Source organism: Erythrolamprus reginae, chromosome 4, assembly GCF_031021105.1.
Source record: "Erythrolamprus reginae isolate rEryReg1 chromosome 4, rEryReg1.hap1, whole genome shotgun sequence".
In the NCBI taxonomy this organism is placed as follows: Eukaryota; Metazoa; Chordata; class Lepidosauria; order Squamata; family Dipsadidae; genus Erythrolamprus; species Erythrolamprus reginae.
The window spans coordinates 45,386,510-45,410,855 of record NC_091953.1 but is presented as its reverse complement, the minus strand read 5'-3'; the positions used below and the strand labels follow the sequence as shown (position 1 = coordinate 45,410,855).

At 38.0% G+C, this 24,346-nt stretch overlaps 1 protein-coding gene across 3 annotated transcripts in view; it reads right to left on the bottom strand.

Moving 5' to 3' along the window:
• ILDR2 (immunoglobulin like domain containing receptor 2) overlaps positions 1 to 24,346 on the bottom strand; it is a 76,583-nt gene that overhangs the window by 41,215 nt on the left and 11,022 nt on the right. For all 3 annotated transcript variants that reach the window (XM_070750193.1, XM_070750191.1, XM_070750192.1), the window contains exon 3: positions 20,836 to 20,955. In XM_070750193.1, the coding sequence (XP_070606294.1) occupies positions 20,836 to 20,955 (120 nt within the window). The remainder of the gene's footprint in view (positions 1 to 20,835; positions 20,956 to 24,346) is intronic.

Here is a 24,346-nt window from a genome sequence, read left to right as displayed (position 1 = left end):
AAAAAAACTTCTATTATGATCTTTAATCCAAATTTTTGATGTTTTGGACACTGATGCAGAAGAGGAGGTTAATCAGTTTTATGGTCAAGTTCAATCTTAAACTGACTGAATATGCAAGCAAGATGTGCTAAGAGATCCAAATGCCAAAGACATTGGCAATATTAAAGAGAAAAACATAGTTGGCCTGTATGGTCTAATGAAATAGGACATTAATTTATTGATTTCTGCCACTCTAGTGATTTCTTCATTGTTAAAATATCCATGTATATTATCATGTGAAACATAAAGAAATCAATGTTACTGTGTTATTGGTACAAGCAATTATATGAGCTCAGTTATGACAGCAAAGAAGTAGCTAGGAGATTACTATAAAACAGATCACAAACTGTTCATGTGTTAGTTCCAAATCAAAGTACAGCATCAGAAGACATCAAACCAGTTTCCCTGATACGATTTTAAGTATATACCCATCATTTTTTAAAGAAAACCTTTGAAGTCTTAAACCTAATTTATAGAGAACCAGAATAGCTGAGTAAAAAGAGAGTACCATAACTCAAGAAAAAGAAGAGAGCAATCTGGATGTCAGAACTAAGAATAAAAATTGCTAAGAAGAAAGGGGAATTCTAAACCAAGACACAGAAAGTTCCCAGGAACTTTCTTAACAGAGAGCTTTAAGAAAAGAAATGAATCATTAGCACAACATATGAAAAGACGTGAAAAACACTCTTTTCAAAGATGAAAGAGACAGGAAAAACAAGAGAAGTCTTCCAGATCTTAAAATTCAGAAGGACATTCCCGTTTGTATTTGACATGCTAAAAATGTAAATAGAGTCGAATATAATTCTTTATTGGCCAAATGTGATTGGACACATGAGGAATTTGTTTTTGGTGCATATGCTCTCAGTGTACATAAAAGAAAATACAGTGATACCTTGTCTTACAAAGTTAATTGGTTCCAAGACGAGGTTCTTAAGGTGAAAAGTTTGTAAGACGAAACAATGTTGCCCATAGGAATCAATGGAAAAGCGATTAATGCGTGCAAGCCCAAAATTCACCCCTTTTGCCAGCCGAAGCACCTGTTTTTGTGCTGCTGGGATTCTCCTGAGGCTCCCCTCCATGGGAAACCCCACCTCCAGACTTCTGTTGCCAGCAAAGTGCTCATTTTTGCGATTCTGGGATTCCCCTGCTGGGATTCCCCTGCAGCATCACAAAAACATGGAAGTCCGGAGGTGGTGTTTCCCATGGAGGGGAGCCTCAGTGGAATCCCAGCAGTGCATAAACGGGTGCTTCGCTGGCAACGGAAGTCCGGAGGTGGGGCATCCCAGCGGTGGTGGTGGGTTTGTAAGGTGAAAATAGTTTGTAAGAAGAGGCAAAACTTGAAAAGTTTGTATGACGAGGCGTTTGTAAGACGAGGTATCACTGTACACATTTGTCAAGAATCATGAGGTACATCACTTAATGATTCATAGGGGTCAAATAAACAATGAAGAAACAATCAATATTAATAAAAATCTAAAGAATACAAGCAACAAGTTACAGTCATACAGTTATAAGTGGGAGGAAATGGGTGATAGGAATGATGAGAAAAAACTAGTGGTAATAGTATTGCAGACTTAGTAAATAGTTTGACAGTGTTGAGGAAATTATTTGTTTAGCAGAGTGATGGTGTTTGGGAAAAAACTGTTCTTGTGTCTAGTTGTCTTGCTGTACAGTACTTTGTAGCGATGTTTTGAGCAAATTCAAAGAAAAACATTTTTTTTAAAAAAATTCAAAGATGGAAGGGAGGACAACATGTTGAGCTACAGAAAAAGAATCTGTGAGGTTGTATCAAACAATACCAGGAAATCTGGAGAATGACACAGTGACCGGCTAATTGGAAAAGGTCATTCTACACACCAATAACAAAGAAAAAAATCTTAATAGTAAAGTATCATAAATAAATCCTTAATTTAAGATATTATTATATTAATTTCACATATTATATTAATTTCACATATTGTCATAAAATAATACTTAAGACTATCTAACATCCAAGACTGATCCACATGGGGTAATTGAAAAAGACAAAGAATGCCCAAACTGAATCAATATGTTTTTCACTGGTTATACAAAAGCGTCAATTGTGTCAACAATGTCCAGTAGTGCTTTTAAGAAAATGGGAAACTCAGAACATCTCAGAATATCATAATGTGTTCAGGTCTCCATACAAAACATATACACAGGTCAGAAAGCCATAGTCCAATTAAACATGCTGAATCAGATTAAGTCTAGGTTGGCACAGAAGTGAGAGAAGGGTGCATGTTCTTTCTTATTTGTCCAAACTATATACTAAATATTCATTCAGGGAAGTCAGATTGGAAGATCATGAGAATGGTTATAAATTTGGAAGAGAACTATCAATACCCATACTGTGCTGATGACACTATACTGATAGCTGGAAATATAAATCAAATAGACGTTCTAGCGATAAAAATAGAGCTAAGATTAAATAGAAAGAAGAATAAAAAACGACAACAGATCCAAACTAAGAATTGACAAAGAAAATACTAAAATAGGGAATAGTTTATGCCTGTTAAAATTAACTATCAACAATAAATAAATCAGCAGTCAAGAAATATATCACAGATTATAGCAGAACAGCAACGAACGCTTTCAGAGGCATAATCAAACATCAGGATATGTCTAAATATGTCTACACCTACAACAATCAGAATATTTGTGCAAGACACAGCTTCCCTGAGACACTTTATGAAAAAGGAGTTTGGACTTTGAAACAGGACAGAAATAATATTATACTTTTGAACATTAATATTGGAGCAGATGCCTGGAAATACTAAGATACCCAACGAAACAAACCAATGAATCATGGAACAATTCAATCTAGAGTTATCACTTAAGAAATGAATGCCAGGCTCAAATTATATTCTGGACACATGCAAAAGTCAAACTCTGAGAATCCTGTGATGCTTGCAAAGGTGGAAGGCAAAGGAAAAAGTACAAAAGGGTCAATTGTCAAGATGAATTATAGCTGTAATGAGTAAATCACTGAAAGGACTAGGATGAAATAGACCGTTCTTGAGAAAATCTATATGATTGCTAACAGTTGATATTAGTGTTGGGCGAACCGAACCTGCAAAGTTCAGGTCCGTGCCAAACTTTGCAGTGTTCGGCATGCCGAACCCGAACTTTTTTAAAAGTTTGGGTAAAGTTTGGGTTCGGGTTCGGCAGAACACTGCAAAATGGTGCCGCCTGGAATGAGATTGGGGAATCCCATCATGGGATTTCCCACCTCCTTTTGCTTGCGGCGCTGCAAGCAAAAGGAAGTGAGAAATCCCACGAATGGATTCCGGGGGCAGGGCTTTGACATCACGGACACTACTTCCTGGCCGACCGAAACGGGGAGGAAGGAGTCTCCGTGACATCAAAGCCCCGCCCCCTGAATCCCTTTGTGGGATTTCCCACCTCCTTTTGCTTGCAGCACTGCTGCGGCATCCTCTTCTGTAAAAATAAAAGCAAAAGGAGGTGGGGAATTCCCACCTCCTTGTTTATTTGTACAGAAAAGGATGCTGCAGTGGCTTGCTGCAAGCAAAAGTTTGGGTTTGGGTTTGGGTTTGGCGAACTCACCTGAATTTCACAGTAAAGTTCGGGTGAGTTCGCCAAACCCGAACTTCATTGGGTTCTCCCAACACTAGTTGATATCAATTTGGTGGCACATAAACAATCAAAATGATCAGGGATTAGTAACAGACACAGCAAATAAATTGTTTTTATTTTCTCTCAAATCAAGAATAGAATGACAATTGTGGTAATGAAGAAACACTCTTTGCAGTCACACTTTAGGTCTCTTATCAGTATATAAAATCAGAAATGAGAAAAATAAAATAAATATACTATGAAACATAAGTGTTGTGTGTGTTCCCTGTTAGTCTTTGGAATGCTTAGACTCAGAGGATGGGGATGCAATGTAAACTGCCAATTTACCCGATTAAGGAGATGCAGATGATTTTAGTGAGGAGGAGGAGATAGCAGACAGCCTTCAAATGAAAGTATGCAGGCAGATATATCTTTGGATAGCTTAAGCGTCCAAGATAGCAGATGGATAAATCCAAAGTTCAGAAGGGTGCAGGAAAGAATGGAAGAAATTGGAGGGAGGATGTTCTGAGATGCATTTTAGAGAGTGTAAGTTAATCAATTAATTAATTAATTAATTACATAACTTCCAAAATTGGACAAATTGAAATCAAGCCAAGATGTCGATTATTGTCTTCGCTCTCCAATAAGTGAGTTTTCTATTGTGTGATTTATTGCTTTGTAATCAACAGAAACAAGTTCAAAGATAAGGGAATCCTTCTAAGCAGTCAGAGAGCTAATTAGAAAGATAAATGACCTTGTTTCCAGTCTAAAAGAACTGAAAGTATTTTTCTCCATAATGGAACTGTAATTTACAAGGATTTAAATGGAAGAAATAAAAGAAGTGTTATTTGTTTGAAAATTAACCGTCTTAGAAGCAATTATTATTAACAGTCAGCCGACTCCAGACTGATCCAGAACAATAAGGATTTTGCTTTCCTATTTATCCTTATTTGTTTATTATATGTCATCAATTTTAAATTATAGGTCATCCATTTAACTTCATAACTCTGGGTAGCTTCAATCGGAACTCTTTTTTTATTATTATGTGCCATCCAATTAGTGTTGACTCTCAACAACCCCATAGATGTATTTTTCCATGACAATCTGCCTGGGGTGGGTTTCACCTATTTGCGTTGTGATGTTGCGCATACATGTGCTCACTCCCCTCATACACATCCCCTCATGCTATTTTGCTTCTGCACATGCTCAATAGCAGGATTCAACCCAAGGCACAGCTGATGAACTGATCAGCTGTGCTCCAGGCAAAGAAATAAAGGTCAGTATTAATCCAGGGTTGGGCATGTCTTTTTCAAGCAGCAGCAGAGGAGAAGCGATCCAAACAAGGAAAAAATTTGCTAAAATGTTTATTAAAAGTTAGCAGTGCCCATGAATGTCATCAGCGGGTTGCTACTGGTTCAGGTGATCCGGTCCAAACTGGGAGAAACCCACTCCTGAATCTGCCCCTAACCTGATGTTTCAGGTCTTCCAAGAGTGCACTCATTGCAGCTATAACTGAATTCATCTATCTTGATTATAGTCATCCTCTTCTTCTCTTTCCTTCAATTTTTCTCAGGATTAAAATTTTTACTAAAGAGTTAGACTTTCACATAATGTCCAAAGTTGGGGAGGAGGGAGAAAAGGAGAAATATTTTTTAAAAGAAACAAATAAAAAATAGAAAGAAATAATGAGTCCCTTTATCAAGATAAGTATAAACATTATTTGAATAGGCTGATATACAGTAAATATCCCATATCAATAAGTGGCACTTCCCACTTGTTCCAGGAGTGTTTTAAGTGAAGGACACTTTTCCTGGATGAATCAAGTTTCCCTTTTTGCACGGAAGAATATTTATTCTACATTTCATTTATCTTCATAACTGTACAACGCAATATATCCAAGTCTGGAAGAGATGCCAAACTCAGTTCAAAATCAAAATCTGAACATTATAGAAAGACGGAGAGAAAACAAATGTAGTAAATAAATAGAATATGGAACAATCCAATAAGTAAAAACAGCATATTAAGCTATTCAAGATAACATAGAAACATAGAAGTCTGACAGCAGAAAAAGACCTCATGGTCCATCTAGTCTGCCCTTATACTATTTTCTGTATTTTATCTTAGGATGGATATATGTTTATCCCAGGCATGTTTAAATTCAGTTACTGTGGATTTATCTACCACGTCTGCTGGAAGTTTGTTCCAAGGATCTACTACTCTTTCAGTAAAATAATATTTTCTCACGTTGCTTTTGATCTTTCCCCCAACTAACTTCAGATTGTGTCTCCTTGTTCTTGTGTTCACTTTCCTATTAAAAACACTTCCCTCCTGGACCTTATTTAACCCTTTAATATATTTAAATGTTTCGATCATGTCCCCCCTTTTCCTTCTGTCCTCCAGACTATACAGATTGAGTTCATTAAGTCTTTCCTGATACGTTTTATGCTTAAGACCTTCCACCATTCTTGTAGCCCGTCTTTGGACCCGTTCAATTTTGTCAATATCTTTTTGTAGGTGAGGTCTCCAGAACTGAACACAGTATTCCAAATGTGGTCTCACCAGCATTCTATATAGCGGGATCATAATCTCCCTCTTCCTGCTTGTTATACCTCTAGCTATGCAGCCAACATATAACATATCACTCCTCATTCCTTTTGTTATTGCCTTTCTTCATTGGATAGAAAACTGAAGAAATTAGGTAAATAGATTATTTTTATGAATGCAGACAAAACACTTCCTGTAATCTTATGTCTATGTTTCACAGCAACTATTCCTCTGCTATTCTTTCTTCCTGGCCCAATTCCTTAAGTCTGTCTCAGAAGGTTTGAATATTCAAATGGAAAATGTACCCTTCTTTCGATAATAATAATCTAGCACATGCTGTCATTTTCTTCAATCCTACTGTATACTGATTTTACCTCTTGCACAAGTACATATAACAGCTGCTTTTCAGTCATTTTGGTAAAGGCACCTGCTGCCTCTCATAGCTTAAGCAGAAATTCGAGCTGTGCATATAATTAAGTTGTAACAAAAATAGAGCAAAGCTGACAAAAGAAACTAGCACTGATTTCACTACATAACAAATTTTTTGATAGGTTTTGCTTCCTGAAAAGCTTTAGGTGATTACAATTGACCGATTCAAACTGATTACAAATATAATTTCAGAATGATGGTGATGATGTAGGAATTTTGAGAAATATGAATTTAACTTTTAATGTATGTAATGTATTCAATTGTATAATGTTTCCTATACTCTGCATGAGTTCAACAGGGCTACAAGTGTTTAGCTACTGGTTTTCATTTGTACTCAGTGTCTGATGCATCTTGTTTTGGTTATATTGATAGATTCCAGTTGCCTGATTGCGTTTCTCCATTGTGGCAGTAGCCTCAAAATTCTCAATGACATCGTTCAATGCTTTCCGGGCAAATTACTTTGGTCCCACTAGCAGATCTTTGAACCACTTGTCCCTGGTGATGTATCTGGTTTATGGGTCAGCATAGCAATACCTTTCTTAATCTTAGCATCAGTTATTCTCTAAAACATCTGTCTCACATAATAAAAACCTGCACTTTCACAAAATTTTCATCAATCTGAGTTTTTTGTGATGCACAGTCAAAAATAATTTGTTGGACCAATAACTGGCTCATGTACCACATTTTTCTGTCCTGGAACCAAATTCTTTCTTTTTAATGTAAAGAACTCTCTTGTCCCATTTTCATATGTAATAACATATATCCAAGTTGCATTCCAAGCATTAGAGCCTCTTTGTTTAGATCTCCACAGTTATAACTAATGTACTGGATGTGCTTCAACATTTCCATGTTTTCCTATGTTTCTTTCATGTTTGTAGCATAGCCACCAAATACTGAATATTGAATATTGCCATTGTATAAAAAGATAAGATGGAACTGGATAGATTAAATTACATATTATTTTCATAATTAGTAGACAAAAATTTATAAGATACACATAAAAGTATTCAGGAAGAAAATTATTTGTTATCCAGTGCTTTGTTTAGAATATAGGAGTGTATAATATTGAGAAAGGAGACATATACACAGAAGTTAGCTATGGAATAAAAGCAAAGGAAAGATGCAAAAAAACAAACAATTCTCTTCAACAAGAAAACTTCAGGCTAAAAAAGTAATCACATGGTAATAGTTTAGTATGATGAAAAAAATTAGATATACAGTGGTACCTCATCTTACGAACACCTCTTCTAACGATCTTTTCAAGATACGAACCCGGTGTTTAAGATTTTTTTGCCTCTTCTTCTGAACTATTTTCACCTTAGGAACCCAAGCCGCTGCTGCTGGGATGAAAGGGTTTCTTTTTTTCCCCTTTTTTGAAGAAAGAAAAGGGAGGGGCGGCTTGGAGGGGAGAAGACTTTGCATTAACAAAAGTAGAACAGCGTGCTTGCAGGCACTGAAAGGGTGTCTTTTGAAGAAAGAAAAGGGAGGGGCGGCTTGGAGGAGGAAAGACTTTGCAGAGAACAGCAAAGGGTGTCTTTTGAAGAAAGAAAAGGGAGGGGCGGCTTGGAGGAGGAAAGACTTTGCAGAGAACAGCCACAGGCACTGAAAGAGTGTGTTTTGAAGAAAGAAAAGGGAGGGGCGCCTCCCTTGCCTATCTTCCTTCCCACTCACCCTTCAGCCTAGCCTTGCTTCTTCAACCTGCCCCCTTTAGCTGCTCCTCCCTGCCCTCTATTCGCCTCCCTTCTAAAGTTTGGGATTTTCCTGAAGGATTTACACTCATTATTTGCTTTTACATTGATTCCTATGGAAAACATTGTTTCGTCTTACGAACTTTTCACCTTACGAACCTCCTCCTGGAACCAATTATGTTCGTATCATGAGGTACCACTGTACTATCAGATAGGAAATCTAGCATTGTAACTTTGGAGTGTTTGGATTCTATTCTATAAAATATGAGGTTTGCTTGAGGCATATGTTTTAAGTTTATAGTTGCTGATATTCTGGTTATTTGGCAATATAAATCTATATTTTTCTTCTAGACATCTAAAGCACTGTGTGCACTGTGCACTGTACACTAAAATATAAGATTAGCAAATGAAGACTTTCTGATTTGTATCATGTTTTTCTCTCTATCTTTGTGAGTAAAAAGTCCATCAGATTGTCTGGAAAAACTGAGATAAAAAGTGAGATAAAATCTGGCTGGACAAATATCTTTCAATTTGGAAGCATTTTTAAGACAGTATTCGGATGCAAAACTCTCATACAAATGGCATAAGCAACTAGCAACTGCTGATCTATGGAAATCTCAGGAAATTAATACAGTCTGGAACTCTTGGAATTTTATCCCTTGGTGGACGAAGATATGCATGAGATTATGAAACAGGTTAAATGTATGTGTGTGTGTGTGTGTGTGTGTGTGTGTGTGTGTGTGTGTGTATATATATATATATATATATATATATATATATATATATATATATATATATATATATGTAGATTGTTCTGAGTTCGGGTTTTGCCCTGTGTAATATTTTGCATGTCTATGCGACGTTTCGGCGAAATCACATTCACCATCATCAGGCTGAAGTTCCAATCTTTGTGTTGTTGTAAAATGGAATGTTAGCAACTGTCATTTCTTCCTAGTATATAGTGTGGGGGTGGAGATTTGTTTTGAATGTAGCAAATGGATTGGGTGATTATGTTTCAGTGATCTGATTGGTTGGTGTAATCATAATTATTAGAAGGAATGACATGGAGATTTTTATGAAGTGTTTTGTTTAAGGCTGATTTCCAAATATAAAATTCTAAAATCATAATTATTAGAAGGATTGACATGCTGATTATTATGAAGTGTTTTTTTTGTTTAAGGCTGGTTTCCAAATTTCTGGTAGGCGGGACGTGTCATCTCTTTTATTTATGCAAAGGGGTCTCCTCTCAATTTCTATAGCTTCTAGAGAAATTCTTCTATATAAATTCTCTGTTTTGTGGAGTAATTTAGTTTTTTCAAAGTCAATTTCGTGCCCTGTTTTTTTAATGTGCTGGTCAAGGGAGGAGGTCTTTTCTTCTTTTTTGACTGCATTCACATGTTCTGCTATGCGTTGGCTCACTCTTCGGTTAGTTTGTCCAATGTATGTGGCTGCACATGTTTTGCAAGGGATTTCATAGATTCCTTGGTATTCCAATTGGATTTTATCTTTGGGGCTCCTTAGGATATTACATATTTTTTGGTTAGTGCAAAATGAAGTTTTGATGTTATGTTTGTGCAGAATTTTACTAATTTTATCCGTGGTGCCTTTGATGTAAGGAAGGATGGTGGTGCCATTGTCCTGTTCTTGATCTTGTTTTTTGGGGGGTGTCTCTTTTTTGATTAGGTTTGTTATTGTTTTCTCTTTGAATCCATTAGAAATTAATACATCTTTGAGTTTGTTCAATTCAGTTTTTAAGTGCTCATGGTCAGCTAAGCGTTTGGTTCTGGTGATGAGAGTTTTGGCCACTGAGGTGATTTGTGCGGGGGGGTGGTGTGAGTGTGCATTTAGATAACGGTTGGTATGGGTTTTCTTTTGGTAGATAGTATGTCCTAGGCTGCCATTGGGTTTTTTATAGACCAGTACATCTAGAAAGGGAAGTTGATCATTGATTTCTGTTTCCATAGTAAACTGTATTTTGGGGTGTAGGCTGTTGAGATGTGTGAGGAAATTGTCTAGTTTTTCTTTACCATGTGGCCAAATTACAAAGGTATCATCAACATATCTCAGCCAAAGTTTGGGTTTGTATTTGGCTTGCTCTAATGCATTATTTTTGAAATATCTAAATTACTCCACAAAACAGAGAATTTATATAGAAGAATTTCTCTAGAAGCTATAGAAATTGAGAGGAGACCCCTTTGCATAAATAAAAGAGATGACACGTCCCGCCTACCAGAAATTTGGAAACCAGCCTTAAACAAAAAAAACACTTCATAATAATCAGCATGTCAATCCTTCTAATAATTATGATTTTAGAATTTTATATTTGGAAATCAGCCTTAAACAAAACACTTCATAAAAATCTCCATGTCATTCCTTCTAATAATTATGATTACACCAACCAATCAGATCACTGAAACATAATCACCCAATCTATTTGCTACATTCAAAACAAATCTCCACCCCCACACTATATACTAGGAAGAAATGACAGTTGCTAACATTCCATTTTACAACAACACAAAGATTGGAACTTCAGCCTGATGATGGTGAATGTGATTTCGCCGAAATGTCGCATAGACATGCAAAATATTACACAGGGCAAAACCCGAACTCAGAACAATCTACATACATATACCCGTGAAAATTTACGAATATATATATATATATATATATATATATATATATATGTGTGTGTGTGTGTGTGTGTGTGTGTGTGTGTGTGTGTGTGTGTTTTTTATGTCGGATCACCCTGGTATATTGAAGGAACGCCACAGCTCCTTTTTGCCTCTAGGCCCAACCCAGGACCATTTCAAGGCAGTTAATTTATTCATAGCCGACAACTATATTCTGTACATACAGAATATAGTTGTCGGCTATGAATAAATTAACTACCTTGAAATGGTCCTGGGTTGGGCCTAGAGGCAAAAAGGAGCTGTGACGTTCCTTCAATATACCAGGGTGATCCGACATAAAAAACATATAGCCCCTCACATTCACAGAGCTGGAGGGATCAAGGCCTGGTGGCTCAACTGTTAATTCTCTGCCTTACAAGGCAGAAGCTGCCAGATTGAATCCCAGTAAGGAAGGGTGTGGCTAGCTGATGAGGCCAGAACAAGGCCGAAATGGTACCATCCTAGTCTCCCTTAATTTTAAAATTTCAGCTAAAAACATTATATATATATATATATATATATATATATATATATATATATATATATACACACACACACACACATACATATATTGTGTTCACTATGACAAAACAAACAAAAAACAAGCAAATAACAAGGAAGGTTCGCCTGGTGCAAAAAACAAAAAAAAAACATGCAAGGTTCCCTTGGTGCACCAGTTGCGGCCCTACCTGGACCGGGAGTCACTGCTCACAGTCACTCATGCCCTCATCACCTCAAGGTTTGACTACTGTAACGCTCTCTACATGGGGCTACTTTGAAGAGTGTTTGGAAACTTCAGATGACACAAAATGAAGCTGCGACCGCAATCATGGGCTTTCCCAGATATGCCCACGTCACATCAACACTCCGCAGTCTGCATTGGTTGCCCATCAATTTCCAGTCACAATTCAAAGTGTTTGTTATGTCCTATAAAGCCCTTCATGACATCAGACCAGAATACCTTCGGGACCGCCTTCTACCGCATGAATCCCAGCGACCAATTAGGTCCCACAGAGTTGGCCTTCTCCGGATCCCGTCGACAAAATAATGCCGTGTGGTGGGACCCGGGGGAAGAGACTTCTTTGTGGCAGCCCTGACCCTCTGGAATCAACTCCCCACGGAGATTAGGACTACCCCCACCCTCCTTGCCTTTTGTAAACTCCTAAAAACCCACCTTTGCTGCCAGGCATGGGGAAATTGATTCCCCGTGTTTGTTTTGGTTGTATTAGTGTTTTTAAATCAAGGGTTTTTCACTGTTTTCCCAATGTTTTAATAATTGGATTTGGATTTGTATTCTTGTTGTGAGCCGCTCCGAGTCTTCGGAGAGGGGCAGCATACAAATCTAATAAATAATAATAATAATAAATAATAAAATATGCAATTACGTTGACTGAATTTAAGCATAGGATGAAAATTTATTATAATTACATTATTGAGGGAAGATGTATTGTTCAGTTATATAGTTGTGCAACTTTTGCAAGAATTTTTTTGAGAGGGAAACTCCCAACAGTGCAAGTGTATGGCCAAGCTGTAACATTCTTCTGACCTAAGTATTCCAATAACTTTTCAAATGCACAGAACAGGAAATGTGTTTCTTGCAAATCAGAGAGGCATCCAGCAATCTGCTGGAGATTCATTAACAGTGTGCGGTCATTTAATTAATTCCTCCTTGCTCCCTCAGATAGAATTAAAGTTGCTTTCCCTTCAGTTCTCTTTCTGGGGATTGTCAATCCATGGAAAAACTGTGGCAAAATTTACCAGATATCAAAGTTTTCACAGTCACAGAAATAGCCATGCGGGCTGTTACCATAGAAACTTTTAGTAGCTGAGGCCTTTGAATTGAACCATTAACCTTTGTTAACAGTGTATTGCTGGGGTTGGCAAGTAATAAGGAATGATGGGGAGATCATTGGGCAATAAGTAGTATTTCAAAGACTTCTTAATGGGGCAGGGACAAGACTGAACACAGGTTGAAGAAACTGCACTACTTATAGGTTAGAGTAAGCTGCATAGGATATAAGAGAATTGCTTCAAAAATAAGTATTCAGTTCCAGGTTAGTAGAACTCATAGATATATGTAGAAATGTTATAATATGCTTATGAGTTTATGACTCAAATATAACAGTATATTTGAAAACATAGTAATATAATATTGTGCAATTGTGCAGTAGAACCTTAGCAATAGAATCAAAGGCTTGGTAGACTGCTTGGTAGACTGCTGTAGTACTAAGTAGATCCATTTGAAAGGTGAGACTGTGAGATTGGTGGCTGTTTTAGTTGCTTAGCAAGATCAATAAAAGAAGAGTCCTGAGTGTATTGATAACAAGGAAGAGAATAGGATGATGGAAAGTCCTGTCGGGCTATTTGAATGTAGGGTGATTGCTACACTCTTTTTATTTGTGACTACTATGTCTGGTTAGGAGGTCACACTACCCGCCTAATTAGATTGGAAAGCATGTAAATTACTCATATCCTTGTCACCACAAATGTAAACTATTGCAACATATTATATACTGCATGTTCTGTCGAGCTCTCTGGTAGAATTCTCCCAAAAATGCCCAGATACAATTTCAAACACACACACGTTTGAAAATTCAAAACAATTTTCAAAACAAAATTCAGAAAAATGCAAATTAACGAATCACTCTTTTTGTATAGCAAAGAGCACTTGTCTCCAAACAAATTGGTAATTTGTACAAGTCTCTTATCAGTTTTGTGAGACTTAGCTTGCAGCAGTGAGACAATTCACAGTCCTTATTCTTTCACAAAATGAAACACACTTTGCTGTGGTTTAGTTTCAAAGCGGGGAAAAATCAGCACACAAAGATCAAAGTCAGCAAAGCAGGCATGAAACATAACGATCAGATAATCGTCCACAATGGCCAAACCCACAGGCTGCTATTTATAACAGCCTCACTAATTACCACAGCTCCACCCAACCACAGGTGGCCTCATTTTCTTTGATAATAATCTCTCAGTTGTTGTTGCCTATGCATCACTCTCTGCATGCGTGGCTGTATCATTAACTCTTGTTCTGAATCCAAGGAGGAGCTAGATAATTGATCTCCTTCTGAGCTGTCTGCCACACTCTCCTCCTCCCTGTCACTCATGTCTTCCTGGTCAGAGGAGCCTTCATCAGCAGATTCCAAACAGGCCTGCAGCATGTGGATGTCTCCCCCACATCCACAGTTCTTGGGGCAGGAGCTGGGCCAGAGCTAACCACAACAGTTTCCAAATGTTTCCTCTGGGTAGCTAGCAGACTACTGTTGTTGTTTAATTCCCCCACTCCACTTCCTTACAGAACTTTTCTACCTTAAAAATAATCTTAGTTCTCGTTGTATACACTTCATGTTTGAAATATTCCCATAGATTAGGGGTAGGGAACATTGGCTCTTCTATGACTTATGGACTTCAAGCCCCAGAATTCCTGAGCCAATCATGCTAGTTCAGGAATTCTGGGAGTTGAAGTCCACATATCATAGAAGAGCCAACGTTCCCTTCCCCTGCCAGAGATTCTCAATAATATCCAAATCTGCGAACTTTGAAGGTCACTCCAAACCTTGTAGCTTTAATTTTTTCACTGATTATAGGACATTAGTTTCTAGGATGTACTGACAATGAATGGAATCCATTCTTCTGTCCACCCACACAAGTATTTCCTGTACCATCTGGTGCCATTAATAGAGCCACCCCTGCTTAACAAGATGTTCTCCTCTTTAAATGCTGCATCCTTTTTTATCCAAATATATCTTTTTGTGATTATAGTGAAATAATTCTGTTTCTGTTTCATCAATCCAAAAAACATTGTTCACAATTGTTTCAAGCTTATCAAGGTCCCCCCCGCCCATGCTTTAGATAATACAGTGGTAACCTCATGATACGAACCCCTCGTCTTACGAACAACCCAAGATACGAACCCGGGGTTCAGAATTTTTTTGCCTCTTCTTACGAACTTTTTCCTTCTTACGAACCCGATGCCGCTGCCGCTGAGAAACCCCACCGCCCAGCTGTCGCTTTTTGAAACAGCCGGGGGGCTTCTCAGCGTCCTCCTGAACCCGAACGCCAAACCCGAGCTTCCGGGTTCGGAGTTCGGGAGGCCGCCGAGAAGCCCGCCGGCTGTTTCAAAAGATGACAGCCAGGCAGAGGGGCTTCTCGGCGGCCTCCCAAACACCGAACCCTGACGTTCGGCAAAAGTTCGGGTTCGGGAGACCGCTGAGAAGCCCCGCCGCCCTGCTGTCACCTTTTAAAACAGCCGGGGGGCTTCCCAGCGTCCTCCTGAACCCAAAAGCTAAACCCGAATTTCCGGGTTCGGCATTCGGGAGGCCGCCGAGAAGCCCCCCGGCTGTTTTAAAAGGTGACAGCCGGGTGGCGGGGCTTCTCGGCGGTCTCCCGAATGCTGAACCCGGACGTTCAGCAAAAGTTCGGGTTCAGGAGGCCACTGAGAAGCCCCGCTGCCCAGCTGTCACCTTTTAAAACAGCCGGGGGGCTTCTCAGCATCCTCCTGAACCCGAACGCCAAACCCGAACTTCCAGGTTCAGCATTTGGGAGGCCACCGAGAAGCCCCCCGGCTGTTTTAAAAGGTGACAGCTGGGCGGCGGGGCTTCTCGGCGGCATCCCGAATGCCGAACCCGGAAGTTCGGGTTTGGCGTTCGGGTTCAGGAGGACGCTGAGAAGCCCCCCGGCTGTTTCAAAAGGTGACAGCCAGGCGGCGGTGGTTTTTTTCGTTGCTTTTTTTTTCATTGCATGGATTAATTGATCTTACATTGTTTCCTATGGGCAACAATGTTTCGTCTTACGAACTTTTCGTCTTACAAACCTCCCCCGGGAACCAATTAGGTTCATAAGACGAGGTATTACCGTACTTTTATGATGAATATTTCCTTTCGACAACTTTCTGACGAAGATCACTGCAATATAAACAATGCTTTATTGTTGACCTATAGACAACTCTTCAGTATCATCTAAACTTTTCAATTATTTCTGTTGATCGTTTTGCAGATCTGGGAAATTTAGGTTACAGTTCTAAAGGACAATTTTTTCCCTTGGTTCTCAAGCTAATATTGGGTAACACAGTAAGGGAATAGTCCTTAATACCGCCAACTTTGGGATCAGATACTTAGAGGAAAGAAAAAAAATATTTTTGAATGTATAATAAATTGTTCTACATATTGGCCTGCAGCTATATGTGATTGACCATAGTGAGATCCCCAGGCAGCTTGTTGTGAAAGTAATCTTCTCAAAAGAACATTTCTGCATTGAGTATTGGAGAAGAGGCTATCTCCAAGGAGATCTGAACTGCCAGCTGCTAATCTATGATTCAGAATATCAATATGCTGAATCCCAAACGTCAGCATCCCCTGCACTTCAAAGATAACATCTGTTTTGGTTACTGCAAAGTACGCTACTGGAAGCCTTTAGCAAAATAACATAAAATGAGAATAATTTATTTAGACTGTCAAAGCTTAAATAATCTACTTGTGAAGGGTTTTCTAGTTCACATTATATCTGTTTTCCATTTTCACATTATATTGTATAACATGTAATTTTATGCTGAATGTTTAAAACTTGACAGGATTTAAAATACATTTCCTGCATGTATATATAGTTATACAGAACATGGTTGATTATTATATGATTCCTTTTAAAATCTGCCAATAGAAGTACTGTATTGCTAAATTCTTAATATGGATATAAAAGATTACATCTTCCTAAATTCACCAAATAACATACATTCTGCAAAGGTAGGGTTTGTTAATCTTCTAGATATTATGCTAGATTATATAAGAGAAAAAAATACATTTTCTACATATTTTACTGACTTTTCTATGAATCTTACAGTTCAGAAATCATGTTGTTTCATTATCCTAGGCAGTTAATAATATTTTTAAATACAATATAAACAACTGAAACTTCCAGAGTAATAAATTATAAAAATTAATCATCACTCCAGTTAATATGGCAAATTCAAATAACGTTTCTCCTGGTGAGACATTAGCCACAATGAAATTGTATTCTTTTAGTGCTCAAAAAGCTGCAGTTTAAGGATAATAGTAATAGGAGGTTTATACGCTTACTCCCAAAAAGCAAATGTATACTATACATGACTAAATGGACAACTATTTAAATCATATCACTACTGTTCTAGAATTTCCCTGAATATTATTTTATAACTTGCAATATAACAAATTTTAATTTGACCTGTAATTCATTTTATGATGGAGTGCTTTAATTCAAAAGCATCCAGTAACAGATACCACATTTATATATCTTATTGAAGTTTTCTATAAATATGATATATATTACTTATTCAAAATAAAGTTTATTTCTCACATTTGTGCCAAATGTATCAAAATAGTCTTTTTTAAATCAGAAACTGTTGCATAGTCTGTTGGCAGCTCAATGATTACTTATAGGTAGTCCTCCACTAACAACATTCATTTAGTGACCATTTGAAATTACAATACCACTGCAGAAAGTGACTAATTACCACTTGTCACACTTATGACTGTTGCAGCATCTCGATGATCACATTATCAAAATTCAGATGCCTGGCAATTGACTGGTAGTAATGGAAATTGCAGTGTCCAGGGGTCATGTGATCATCTAATAAGCAAAATCTATGGAAAAGCCACATTCACTTAACTATTGTGACTAACTTAAAACTTAACATCTATTGCAAAAAAAGTTGTAAAATGGAGTAAAATTAATTTAACAACTGTCTCACTTATCAAAAGAGATTTTGGGCTTAATTAATTATAGTCATAAGTTGATGACTATTTGTATTTTTTATTGTGTCTCACCAAGCAATCATGGTATATGTTTGTACTGCTCCCACCCTACTAGCCTTCCAAAGGGCTGTGAAGACCTGACTTTGTTGGCAGGCCTGGGGAATATTACATCTGTGAGTATTACATCTGTCATGGCCGAATTGTGTATGAATGATATGCATGTATGTTGATTGGACTGCTAGGTTTTATATATGGTTTTTATTGTTTAATACAGTGATACCTTGTCTTACGAACTTAATTGGTTCCAGGACGAGGTTCATAAGGTGAAAATTTTATAAGATGAAACAATGTTTCCCATAGGAATCAATGGAAAAGCGATTAATTCATGCAAGCCCAAAACTCACCGCTTTTGCCAGCTGAAGCACCCATTTTTGCGCTGCTAGGATTCCCCTGAGGCTCCCCTAAATGGGAAACCCCACCTCTGGACTTTCGCATTGTTGTGATGCTGCAGGAAAATCCCAGCAGCGCAAAAATGTGCGCTTCACTGGCAATGGAAATCCGGAGGTGGGGTTTCCCAGCGAGGGGAGCCTCAGCAAAATTGCAGTATCACAAAAACACGGAAGTCCTCAAAACCCCACCTCCAGACTTCCATGTTTTTCCCATAGGAAATAATGTAAAACCGATTAATGCATGCAAGCCAAAAAAATTGCAAAAAACGGTGCTCCACTGGGCACCGCCATCCGGCTGTCACCTTCTGTAACAGCCGGGCGCTTCTCGGCATTCTCCTGAGCGCCAAACCTGAAAAGTTCGGCAAAAGTTCGGGTTCGGCATTCGGGTTCGGGAGAATGCCGAGAAGTGCCATCCATGTTTCGACCGGCCAGGAAGGACATCTCTGTGACATCAAAGCTCCGCCCCTGGAATTCCCTATTGGGATTCCACACCTCTGTTTGAGCCTTCCGACCGGCCGACAGCTCCACGGCTCTTCTGCGAAGGTGACAGCCGGGCGGCAGCACTTCTCGACATTCTTCCAAACCCGAATGCCGAAACCGAACTTTTGCTGAACTTCCAGGTTCAGCGTTCGGCAGAACACTGAGAAGCCCCCCGGCTGTTTTGGAAGGTGACAGACTGGCAGCAGGGCTTCTCGGCGTTCTCCCGAACCCGAACCCGAACTTTTGCCGAACTTTTCGGGTTCGGCATTTGGGAGTGCCCGGCTGTTTCAGAAGGTGACAGCCGGGTGGCGGTGCCCAACAGAGCGCCGGTTTTGCGGGGGGGGGTTTGGCTTGCACGCATTGTTTCCTATGGGAAACATTGTTTCGTGTTATGAACTTTTCACCTTACGAACCTCCTCCCGGAACAAATTAAGTTTGTAAGACAAGGTATCACTGTATTTAACAAAAAACAAGCTTTTGGAAGTTGGGCAAAAACACATTTTTTGCATGAATTATAGAAAGAGTGGAAGGATTCAGGGGGAAAAAATCTGCTTCTGTCACGAAATTAAAGGGCTTTCCCCATGAGCAGAAAAAAACATATTTCAATTCTGTGGAAGGAACGCCTTGCTGTGACCAGCATAACCTGAAGAGCATTGCACCACACTTGGACTCCAATTATAAAAGAAAAAGCTGCAAGCTCCAGAGTGTGGCTGTATAACTGCATTTGGAAAAAGATTTATTTTGTGTGGGAAGAGAAGGAATGAATTTTTAGCTGAGGGAGTGGAGCCTTCAGCTTCAACAGGCAACTGATGATCGAGGAGGAGGAAGCTTGGACAAATTGAAAGGAGAAGCCCAGCCCAGAAGCTTCACTGCTCCAGCAGAAATGCTTAAAAGCTTCAGCCAGCTGGCTGCGGGTAAAGTACCTTCTTTTTCTTGCTGCCAACATAGACTGAGAAACTGCCAAGTCAACCCTTCAGCAGCAGGCTTAGAACAACAGCTGACAGCAAAAGAAGCCAATATGAAAGTGGTTAAAAGGTGGCTAGAGATTTTGACTTAATCTCAAGCAATAAAAGACAGTAGAAATGTTATAAGGTGTTTAGGAATAAGATATAAACATAGGATAATATATCAAAGATCAGTAATGAGTGTCGAGGTACAAAATAACAAAATAAGCTTGTTAAATTTTATATAATAAAAACCTGTTTGTTGCGCTATTTACCATGTCTCAAAGAATTTGTTTAAACTGATGTACAGTGTTCCCTCGATTTTCGCGGGTTCAAACTTCACGAAAAGTCTATACCATGGTTTTTCCAAAATATTAATTAAAAAATACTTCATGGGTTTTTTTCCCATACCACGGTTTTTCCCGCCCGATGATGTCATATGTCATTGCCAAACTTTTGTTTGCCTTTAATAAATATTTTTTTTAATAAATAAACAGGGTGAGTAATAATCTAAATGGTTACTAAGGGAATGGGAAATTGCAATTTAGGGGTTTAAAGTGCTAAGGGAAGGCTTGTGATACTGTTCATAGCCAAAAATAGTGTATTTACTTCCGCATCTCTACTTCGCGGAAATTCGACTTTCGTGGCCAGTCTCAGAACGCATACCCCGCAAAAATCGAGGGAACACTGTATTCAGTGACTGATTAGTAATGGGAAGAACCAGAAGCTGGCTGTAAAATCTACCAATCTGCATTCAGGAACAAATCAAGCACCATCACACTTAGATATACAAATTTCGCACAGTATCACTTTCTGATGTCTCCAAATTTTCAGATGTAGTTATTTTCTCTTGATTGGAACATTTTTTTCTTGCACAACTGCTTATATGTTGGAATAGTTACTATTATCTTTTAAAACAATGATTCAAGCATTTTGAAGGCCATACAAAATTAGCTATATTTTAAATTTTGTATCTGTACATTAAAATATACATTTCCTCTGGCATTCTTCTAATGTGATCATCTAGTGTTTATTTATTTTCTTAATTTACCTTCATGTGCCAGTTATTACACTAAAATAGTGTTAAATAAGTGCAACGTGACTGTATTACTGGCCTCATCTTACATCAGTCTTATTCTAGAACAAAAAATAATGCAAAGTGCAGAACCTATGAATGAGACTCATACAAATTTACAAGAACTGTTCTTCTTAATATTTATTGAATACAAATGCATTTATATAAGATATAAGTAGAGAAGAAAACTCACCCAGAACAAGTAGCTCCACTGATTCCTCATTCTTGCCTTCTACATCATCAGCTGTGATAACGATGCAATAATACAATCCACTGTCACCCCACATTAATTTTCCAATGTGGAGATCTGCATCTAACAGAAAATATAAAACAAGCAAGAATCAAAAGAAAAAGAGAGTTACCTAAAATCTAGATGGTATTGATAACATTATTTTTCTTATCTGTAGTGATGACATTTAATTCATTAAAAACACTGCTGGAAGAATCAAGGACACTTCAGAGACCAAGGGAATTACGATTATGTTTTTTTGAAACTGGGACTGTCACACAAGGTTTATTATTGTTGTTGTTGTTGTTGTTGTTGTTGTTGTTGTTGTTGTTGTTTTGCTTTAGATTGATATCATTATTGCATAACCATGGTGGCATGGTTAGAATGACGTACTGCAAGCTAACTCACTGCTCACCCCCTCTCCCCCGGGCCTATACTATTTATGTACTATGTGTATGTCTGGTTTAATAATGGGTTTCTTAAATGTTTTTTAAATTTATTAGATTTGTCATGAATTGTTTAATTGTATGCTGTGAGCCGCCCTGAGTCTGTGGAGAAGGGCGGCAATCAAATCAAATCAAAAAATAAATAAGTTCGAATCTGAATGGCTCAAGTTGACTCAACCTGCCATCCCTCCAAGATAGATAAAATGAGGAGTTAGATTGTCAGGGGCAATATGCTGACTGAGGGCTCTAAAGCATGATGAAGCAGTATATAAATCTAAATGTTATTGCTATTGCTAGTATTGAATAGTCAATTCTAATTGTTCATCACCATTTTAGCAAGAAGTTATTTATGAAGATCAATGTGGGGTTTTACCTAGTGGAAAAAGTAAATGGCAATGTTAGAAATATTTTGGACACATTGGAATATTTGAAGCACCATAATGGAAAACAAACTGCATTTATTTTCTTAGATGTAGAAAAGGTCCTTGACAATTTGAGTTAGACTTTCTTTCAGGATTTTTCAACAATTTTGGAGACAACTTTATAAAATAAGAAAGATTGATTTCTTTCTTATAGAGAGGTCCATTGCAACTTCAAACAGTTGCTAAGCAACCAATCACTAAGTGAGGACTATCATGCAGAAAGAAGAGCTTCTGTATGTTATATCCATAGAAGCAAATTTATAATTGTACTTAGAACTTGCTAGATTGTATTTTTCCCCTATTTTTATTTTACTTTTTACCCCTTTCTCATGCTTTATTTTTGATTTCTTACATTGTGTTAAGACACAAATATCATCTATCAGATGTAGAATAGAATAGAATTTTATTGGCCAAGTGTGATTGGACACATAAGGAATTTGTCTTGGTGCACATGCTCTCAATGTACCTAAAAGAAAAAGATAATTTGTCAAGAATCATGTGGTACAACACTTAACAATTGTCAAAGGGGTACAATAGTGCTTTCCGGGTGGTTCTAAATCTCTCCAGATCATCCAATGCATCAGCCTCTCATAGAGATCTCTACATTAGTTGCCAATTCAGAATTTAAACTGTTAGTGATGGTATTTAAGGCCCTGTGCTCAAACACACCAAATTACTTGGCAACCTATCTATCTTGATACACAGCACACCATTGAGGGACCTATGTTCGGCAGGGAAGGGTCGATTGACTGTTGTTGTTCTTGTTGTTATTGTTGTTGTTGTTGTTGTTATTATTATTATTATTATTATTATTTATTAGATTTGTATGCTGCCCCTCTCCGTAGACTCAGGGCGACTCACAACAATAATAAAACAATGTATAACAAATCTAATAATTAAAAGTCACTAAAAAACCCTTATTAAAAAGCAAAACATACACACAAATATACCATGCATAAACTGTATAGGCCCGGGGGAGATGTCTCAATTCCCCCATGCCTGACAGCAGAGGTGGGTTTTAAGGAGTTTACGAAAGGCAAGGAGGGTGGGGGCAATTCTAATCTCTGGGGAGAGTTGGTTCCAGAGGGTCGGGGTCGCCACAGACACGTACAGCAACATCAAAATTGTGGGCCTTTCAAGATCTGGCCCCATGTCTGTGGAACAGTCTTCCCTTGGAGCTTCGGGTAGGGGAGAATTTTCTCTGCTTCCGCAAGGCACTAAATACATTCCTCTTTGATTCAGCAGATTGAAACATCCTTGTTCTGGGGATCAGCAAGAGGAAAAGAAATTGGAGAAGATGGGAATGTTTTAAACATGTTTTGTGGTTTTATTAGTTGTGTTTTAGCTAAGTGTGTGTATTGCCTACTGTCTGTCCTTGTTAGTTGTATATGGCTTGTGTCATGCCCTTTGTTAAAAGGGCATTATAAATCAATGTTTATTATTATTTTTATTATCAATACAACACAGCAAATGAGATCACTATGCTGGATTTCGTATTTCATCACCAGTCGGGCGCTTCCCAAGCACCTAGGACTGCGTGATGTAGCGGCGAATTATGTTTGCCGATCCCAGTAAAGCGGCCTTTTGCAATTGACAAATGGAGACTTTGTCAATTCCGATGGTTTTCAATTTTCAAATATTTTTATTATTATTATTATTATTATTATTATTATTATTATTATTGTTATTATTATCAGTGTGAAAAATGATCATAAGTCAATTTTTTCAATGACTTTGACAGTCATTGAACAAGCTTTTATAAGTCTATAACCATAAGAATAATAAATAACAATATATTTTGCACCAGAAATTTGAATTAGACTATCTTGATCTGATGCTTTTCAATAATAGGTTCAAAAAAAATCTTTATTCAAAGTGATTACAGGCTCATCCAGTGGAGATCCGCTAAATATTATAAGACTGGAATTTTCCAATCCTAAAATCTCACACTGAAAATCATTCCACAGTCAGAACAGCCTGTTTCAGGGTGGGACACTTCTAGTAAGATTGGAACAGCTTGTTCCAATATAGAAACACTTTGGTGAGAGTAAAATAACATTTTCAGAGGGGGGGGGAGATTGCAGGGTGAGGTCATTTCAACCTTTAACACACAAAAGGTTGTGCTATAACATGAAATTACAGAATAAGAGCATTTCTGTACTATTAGCAGATCAGGAAACAAAGTGACTTAATTTAAAACATTTTATAAACCTAGGAAAGTACAATTATTGGCAACAATAGTACCTCCTTCAGAAAGCTTTCAAAATCTGAGCAGTACCCAAACAAGCTGATTTCTTTCAGCATGCATAATGAAATCTTATATTGAAGGATCTCCTTCAGGACGCCTTTGGGGGTCGAACGACCATTTACAGGTGTTGCCTAAGACCATGGGAAAAGACAAATTTCCCATGGTGTTAGGAACTAAAGCTTCTATTTTGGCGCCTTGGAACATTTTTTTTTACAATCCGACTAATCAGGCGCTTACAGTGGGGGTGTCCCTCTGACCTTTCTGCCAATAAGCCTAAAGCTCTATTGGGAGAATTGGTGCTAGACGTATGGTTGGGGGTCACCACAACATGAAGAACTGTATGAAGGGGTCATGGGCGT